This window comes from Drosophila arizonae, chromosome 2 (genome assembly GCF_054131065.1).
Source record: "Drosophila arizonae isolate 15081-1271.41 chromosome 2, UAZ_ARI_1.0, whole genome shotgun sequence".
In the NCBI taxonomy this organism is placed as follows: Eukaryota; Metazoa; Arthropoda; class Insecta; order Diptera; family Drosophilidae; genus Drosophila; species Drosophila arizonae.
The window spans coordinates 19114846-19123199 of record NC_142922.1 but is presented as its reverse complement, the minus strand read 5'-3'; the positions used below and the strand labels follow the sequence as shown (position 1 = coordinate 19123199).

The window sequence follows — 8354 nt, the reverse complement described above, 5'->3', positions numbered from 1 at the left end:
TATTTAGAACGTGGTGCAAACAAGCAAAACAACCTGTGCCATGTGTAAGACGCAGCGGGCTGGCCAGCCACTGTAACAACCCGCATACAGACTCCCACCCTCCCGCTCTCTCTGTCCCCTCGCAGCATATTTGGCGTATGAACTTGTTGGCTAACCTTGTGTGCGAGTGGCATGCAACTAGCCTCAGGGCACTGACGACCATAACAATAACAACAAGCAGTCTCTCCACAAAACAGCAGCGCATTGAAAAGCTGCACAAACATGCTCGCATGCCGCATGCTGCATACCGCATGCTGCATGCTGCATGCTACTGCAAGGGGCTGCCGATAATATGCGAGTTCTCGATAGCCACGGCCAGGGAAACTGGCCACTTATGCAGAATAGCGGACCCCAATAGACAAAAGCGGATGGAGCTCAGCCCTGTAATTAAAATTCTGGCCAGCTAACGGGGTACAGTCAAACAAAGGCTGCGATAACAAGCCAACAGTGCACTGCGCGATATGGGATCTATTGGCAAACGCTTGTTGCGAATGCGCTTGTGTAATCGAGTTAATTACGCTGACACTGTGCATTTCAACTAGTTTCTACTTCTATGTGGCAGCACAGTTTGGTTGCAGTTGAAAGTAGATCGATGAAAAAGTTTGGCTAAATGTTGCAGTTAAGGAAATAAGAAATAAATAAAAGTTTCGATAACTTGTACAAATAAATTACTACTTTTAACAATCTGCAAACGACGATAATCACATGAAACAGCTCTGCGATAAGTTTGGCACTCGAAATGCCATTTCCAAATATTGTTAGCGATAACTTTGCCCCTCGACGTAGCCCTACGAGTTTCGAACCTTTTACACATATTGCCTACATTTTCCAGGGAAATTTCGACTGTCAAAGTTGGGCGCTTGATAAATGCTAAGCAATGCAATGCCTGATTCGCTTTTCAGTTGGCAGTCAACTTGTTATCGCTGGCTGCCCAGCTCTAAACAGAGTGCAGTACAGTTGGCCCGGGGTCGGACATGTTGCTCACATCATAAGTCACACATACACACACAAGCACTCACACACACACACACATGCATAGACGATCACATTTGCCGTATTGCACATTCTTTGCCACAGTCACAGCAGCAGTTGTTGCGCCTCATTGGATACCAAAATGGGTGCCTGGGGAGCTCCGACAGCGGAGAGGAGAGATAGGGCTATATGTACTCTATATATACTGTGTATTTTCGCTTTAGCAATTGCTGCTGTGTAGCGCCTGCGGCGGGAAACCGACCGAAAATGTCTGCTGTTCCAGCTGAATTGTAGATTTGGCCACTGCACGCTTGCCTCATATACATACATACATAGAGATATGTAGCTGGCATTCAGCATCGGTTGCATGCTCCAATATGCCTGCATGCACACACTTTAGAGACACGTTAAGGACCCGATGAAATTATGGCAGTTCATTTATGCGAAGTCCATTTAATGGCAAATCAAATTGCTGTAAGCGGCTTACTGCCTGCGCCCAGCCGTTGACAATCGCCTGTCGTCCAGGATTTCAGACAATAAACAAACATAATGGCACCCGCACATAAATCACAAACTATTAAGGCATCGAAAGGTATAAGCATAAAAAAGGACAGAGTTGGACGAGTCGATATTGTCCGACTCGAAAACACTCTTTATATGCAGCTCTTATGTAAAGAGTATACGAAAATATTGCATTGGATGGTATAATTTTTTTTATTTGTTTTTAGGGTATTCCAAAAAAAATTATTTTTGTTGGAAAAAATATATAAAGCACTTTGATAGTATATAATTATTTATATATTTTTTCTGTAAGTAGTAAATATATAAAATATTTTGTTCCTTTTACATTAATTTATTTTATTTTACGTATCTGAAACTTTTTAATAATAAATAAATACTATTTTTTTGTTTTTGTTTTTTTTTTGTTTTGTTTCATGTATTTCAAATTAATTATTATAACTATTATTATTATAATTTTCATTATTATTAAATTTTTAGGATTTCATTTTAAAAATAAAAGCTACCTTTTTAGTATATAAGAGTACATTTAATTAGTCGTAGCTTCTATTTTCGTTGACCTATCAGACCCGTTCAGAATTATTCTAGGGTATAAACAGCAATCGCATTTGGACACAAAAATCGCTGCGTTTCACTTTTCCGGACGGTTCGCTGATAATTTGCGCACATAAATTAACCAAAATTTTCGGCCGCACTACTGACCCACACACACACACACTAACATTCACATACACACATTAGCCGAGCTTTGACTATTGGCTACCGTCTGCCGTCTCGTGGGGGAAATTAAAAATACTGCTGAATACTCTTCGGCCGGCCCCGAATTGCTTTGTGTGTTATGGCCATTAGTGAGTGCAGGCTCGCCGTTTTAGCTGATATGCAATCTGTTAATTTCGGCCAGGCTTGCTGTGTGGTTGCCATTGATATCTGTTACCGTCCTACAAATGGCCTAGTCTGCCCTTCTCACTCTATCTCGCTCTCCCTCGCTCCCCTTCGCTCTGTTGGCCATTTAAGCGTTGCGTCTTCATTGCGTATTGATGCGCCCTCATGTGAAATAATTGGCGCTGTTGTCCGATGGCGTTTAATAATTCATTGTCTATGTCTCCCTCTCTGTGTGTGTATGTGTGTGTGTTTGTAAGCCAAGAGTCATGCTGGCGTTGCTGTCAAGGCTATTAAGTTGTGAGCTCAGTTGTCAGACGGCTTAACTTGCTGACTGTGGACTGAATCGCAGCTTAAAGGACAATCGTTTCAATACACCCAGGCAATTTACTACTCAAATGAAAAATTTGAAAGCTTATATCAATTTCTTTCTTTGATAAGACATAATGGTGCTCTTGCATATATATCTTTGACAAAGAAATAAATAAATAAGCTTACAAAATTTGCTTTTGGAATGTTATATCTGTATGAATAGAATGCTAAGATCTTTATTCAGATCTTTGTAGAATTTCTATGTTATCCAAATAATTAATTTACACATTGCAATTTCTTTACGAGTTCACTTTATTTTTGAATAATTTTTTTGTACAATAAGTTTTTATTATTTTCATTTATGTTTTAGTAATATTAATTTTTATTTAGTTATTTTTTTCACATGTACCATTTGATTCAGTTGTAAGATATTTATTGTTAAAATTTATTACATATATTTAAAATAGTTTGAAAATATTTCTCAATTACCAATTTCTGCTGCATCGGTTTTAATATAGGAACCTAAATAACCTTTCATTACTATTTGTTTTTCAATAAATAAAATGTTAATTTTTGTTTTAAATATATGCTAAACACTAAATAAATGAGAAACGTGTTCCAAAAAGCTCTACATAATTAAAAATTAATTGCGAAATAATAATTTTCTCTTTATAAGTTTTAAAACTGATCACAGCAAATTTTCTAGAATACCCGAATAAACGAAGTAAAGTAAACAGAACGAGCAGAATATTATATATGTTTCTTTGTTTTCCCCTTTTTTTATAGAGTTACTCAATATTTCGAAAAATTTGTTTAATTTTTATTTTTGCTCTAAAAATTTATTTACATACAAAATTAGTTTTAAATATTTTGCTAAACTTGAACCAGATTTTTGTTTTATTTTACTTTAACTCTTAAAATTCGTTCATTAACAAAACATATTTATCTAAACTAATTCATTAAATTTTTCTTTTCCTTTTTTTTTTTTTTTTTTTTTTATCTGACTTCATATTTCCTTTTATTTAAACATTCAACTTTTTACAATATATTTCATGTACTTAAAACGAAATGTTGAGCGTGTGTATGTCTCGCTTCGGTGAGTGTATGTGTGCGTGCGGGACTGTGAAGGTACATACAAATGTGTGGGTGCGTGAGGTGTGGTGTGTGTGTGAGAGAGAGCGATGGGCGAGCGTGCGTGTGTATGTGTGTGTGTCAGTGTGTTGACGCTCTTTAGTTGATCTCTAAACGTTGCGCCTAGAACAAAGTTTTTCGTATTAGTTATGGGCGTGTTAGTGTGGGCGTGGGCGTGTTTCATGTGGTTTCATTTTTAAATATAAAATTAAGTTTTAAACTAGGCAACAAATTGAATTTGTTGAGTATTTTCTTTTCCCCAAGATAAGAGTTTCATTATTGAGGCTCTATTTGTAGTTTATGTAATTGAAATTTCTAGTGGATATTCTGGGTTTTGTTTCTGTTGTTGTTGTTGTTGTAGTGATTGTTGGCTGTTTGTTGTTGTCTTTTTGGCATGCTTCTTACTACTTGCTAAGCAAAACTTTTGCTCTTTGTTTCTTTGAGTGAGGTGCCTTAAACTTAAAGGACTTGGTAATAGGAGTTCTTTGTTGTTGTAGCTATGAGCCTGCTGCTGCTGATAGACGCAGACTACTTGGATATGTCTCGTTATATATATGTATATGGCTTACTTATCATGTCTTTCTAGACAACCTCTGTGCCCTGAAGTGGAGTCTGTAAAAAGCAGAGAGCAAAAATATATAATATACAATTTAAAAGTGATAAAAGTTGTGCAAACAAATATTATTTTTAAAATAAACTAAAGTTCTCAGAAAAGTGAAAAGTTTTAAAAATAAAACTAAATATTGCTCGTAACTATTCGTTGAAATAATACTTTTGCTAAATATGTTAAAATGTTATATTTATATAACAATAAAATACTTAAAATTCATGAGATCATATATATATTAAAAAAACAAGTAAGAACGTTGCAGTCGGGCGTTACCGACTGCGGAATACTCATTCACATCCCATCAACAATTTAGTAGTTAAGTTTCGTTCTAATACTGTAGAATATACAGGTTTTTCCGATTTGCCACGCCCCAACTGGGCGTAGAGACCTCATTTTTGGTCAGTTTTTAGAAAGAGATAACGTTACCCTAACTGCAAAGTTTGAATGCTTACCCTAAAAAAATGTGAAAATTACAGGGTATTTTTCGATATGCCACGCCCCTAAAGAGGCGTAAAAATTATTTTTGGGGAATCGATAGAGGAGGCTACCAGTAACTCAACTATCCAAATTTGAAGCTTCTAGCTATTATACTTTAGGAGATATAAACTTTTGCGGTTTGCCACGCCCCCTGTGGGCGGACATATATCTGACAAAACTTTTTGGTCTTGGGTGATCAGTCCGAGTATATATACAAAATTTGAGGTCTCTGCCATCAATAGTGTCCAAAATATAGGAGAATTTAAAAAATCACTATATCTTCAGGTCCGATTTGCCACGCCCCCAACGGGCGTAGACTTATAATTTATCTTCAGACTTTATAGAATCATACCATTAGCTGACGTGCAAAATTTCAGCATTCTAGGTTTACAACTTTAGGAGATACAGTTTTATCCGATTTGCCACGCCCCCAATGGGCGTAGATATATCCGCCATAGCTCGTGATCTTGGGTGGTCAACGCGGACCTACATACCAAGTTTCAGCTTTCTAGCTCTTCAACAAACATGATTTCTGGTATATCGGAAAATGCATTTTCCGATTTGCCACGCCCCTAGTGGGCGGATCGGGAAAATTTTAACACTTTATAAATCGGAGATATACACGAGTATGTGTTCCAAATTTCAAGTCTCTAGCTTCAATAGCGCCGAAATAGATTGCGTTCATACGGACAGACGGACAGACGGACGGACGGACAGACGGACAGACGGACAGACGGACAGACGGACGGACAGCAAGACGGACATTGCACAAAACCAATATACTGATTCACTTTCGTGAATGAGTATAATTATATATACACAAAAACAAAATACTTAAAATTCATAAAAGTATCTATGTATATGTAAATAAATATTCCTTTACAGTTATTTGAATATTAATTGATAATTAATAAAAGTAAATATAATTTGAAAAACGTATTTCTACACATGCATATAAATTATTGTTGTAAAAAAAAAATTAATTTAAAATGTGTTGCAAGCATTAAGTGGATTATACGAAATTAAATTGCAGACATGATAATGTAATTTTAAATTGCAAATCCCGTAATTTATGGATGTCACAGAGAAACCCAAAATAATTATAAAATATTCAACGATAGCACAGACAAATAAACATAGATTTTCAACTAAAATTTTTTATTAATTTGCTTTGATTTTTTGATTATGCTAATTTTCAGCGCCATTCAGCCGCAATGCCGAATCTGGCTTAATCACATTTTGTTTAGCTTGGTATAATTATGCTTTTGTTGCTGCAGTTGGTGTAAAATTAAGTACGTTGATTAAAAATGGCAGCAGGTAGCCGAACGCAAAAATTAAAATTAAATTTGAAATATTTTAGTAAATTAACTGCATTTATCTGCTGTCCGTTGTCCGTTCTCTGCTGGCTGCAATGCAAATTGGCATTCAAAGCAAACGTTGACGCTTCATTTATGCAATTTAATTGGCCCTTTTGATAGAATTGGTTAATTGGCCAATTGATATGGCCACATCCACGCAATTAGCCTGGCCAAAATGCTGTGTCAGCGAGCTGGCCAACAAAAGCAGTTACCGCGCTTTTGGTTTCCATTCATAATTTGGTAATAAATTTAATTAGAAAATTATAAATTTGCAATCGAATGAAATAAATGTGCTAATAGGATGACAACAAATGTGGCCAATTATTTATGTTCGCCAAAAGACTTACCAACTATTTGCTAAACGAATAAATTTGCCTCTGGCCAATGGTTTATTTGTTGTTGTTGTATTTTTCGCTCGCACGCCGCGTGTAAAAAGTTATAAATAATTGAGGATAAATTGCGTGCAAGTTTTGTCGGATTACGGGATTATGCATAAACACATTGTGCTGAGTAAAAATAAATGAGCTTGGCCGAATCCTGAATACACTTTGCAGTAATACCCTTTAAGCTGTGATTACAGATCCCACACTCATAAATGATATGTCTAACATAATTATTGAAGTTATTTACGTGACATATATTGCCAGAATATTGGGCCCAACATAGTTAACCATTTGGAAATGCTCTACTAAAATTATGAATTCCAAATTTCTGACATACAAATTATTTTTAAATTCACCGATTGTTTCAGTGTACAAGCAGGGAAAGAACTGGAGCGAAAAGTCGCGTAAAATGTCGGCTCTCGAGCAGCTAAAGAGGGTGACGACTGTGGTCGCCGATACGGGCGACTTTGAGTCGATCAATGTGTACAAGCCCACAGATGCAACAACGAATCCATCGTTGATACTCAACGCCTCCACAATGGATCGGTACAAGAATCTGGTGCTGCATGCAGTTGAGTATGGTAAGCATGTGGACGGATCTCAGGAGCGTAAAGTGGCGGAGGCCATGGATTATCTGTCCGTTCTGTTTGGCTGTGAGATTTTGAAAATAGTGCCTGGCAGGGTATCCACTGAGGTTGATGCCCGCCTATCGTTTGATACGGCGCAGAGCGTGGACAAGGCACTGAAACTGATTTGTCTGTATAAGACTTTTGGCATCCGTAAGGAACGTATTCTCATCAAGCTGGCCGCTACGTGGGAGGGCATTAGGGCGGCTGAAATCCTGGAGAAAGAGCATTACGTGAACTGCAATCTGACGCTGATTTTCTCCCTAGCCCAGGCGGCGGCCTGCGCCGAGGCTGGAGTTACATTGATCTCTCCATTCGTGGGCCGCATTTTGGACTGGCATATAGCAAACACGGGCACTAAGAAATTCGAGCCCGATGACGATCCGGGCGTCATATCAGTGCGTCAGATTTACAACTATTATAAAAAATTTGACTACAAGACGCAGATAATGGGCGCGTCGTTTCGAAATACGGGCGAAATCAAAGCATTGGCTGGCTGTGATCTACTAACCATTAGCCCAGCATTGCTCCAGGAACTGGAACATGATCAGAGCGAGTTGCCCCTTCAGCTATGTGAGGAGGCTGCCAAGCGAGCGGATGTCAAGAAGCTCTGTGTTTACGAGAATCGATTCAGATGGCTAATGAACGAGGATGCCATGGCCACAGACCTATTAGCCACGGGCATACGAAAGTTTTCATTGGATACGGTAAAGCTAGAAAAGCTAATAACATCTCTATTCTGATTAACAAAATTTCACTTATATGTAGAAAACTGCAAATCTAAATATTTTGTAATCCCCATAAAATTATTCAGTCATAAATAAAACTTCTCTTCGCCTCTAAGCTCACTGGCTCGGTAAACACACACATACAACTATAATTCATAGCACATTGATATGATAATACTTAATTGGTATCTTTGAATATGATGATGGCAATTAACACTCAGATATTGGCCGCTGATCGACAAACAATGTACATATAGTGTGAACCAACTCAGTTAACGACATCTTCTACCGAATTGTACACGAATTAACTAGGCTTAGTT

At 37.4% G+C, this 8354-nt stretch overlaps 1 protein-coding gene and 1 pseudogene across 9 annotated transcripts in view; one reads left to right on the top strand and one right to left on the bottom strand.

Moving 5' to 3' along the window:
* Window positions 1-2202: 2202 nt before the first annotated feature.
* The window catches only part of LOC108608764 (Lipophorin receptor 2), a 44480-nt gene continuing 38328 nt past the window's right edge, over window positions 2203-8354 (bottom strand). For 8 of the 9 annotated variants that reach the window (XM_089462469.1, XM_089462467.1, XM_089462470.1 and 5 more), the window contains one exon: window positions 2203-4464. In XM_089462469.1, coding sequence (XP_089318595.1) covers window positions 4435-4464 — 30 coding nt within the window. In that variant the 3' untranslated portion in view covers window positions 2203-4434. The remainder of the gene's footprint in view (window positions 4465-8354) is intronic. The other variant, XM_089462468.1, reaches the window with a different exon arrangement.
* LOC108621078 (putative transaldolase pseudogene) lies at window positions 6920-8149 on the top strand (annotated as a pseudogene).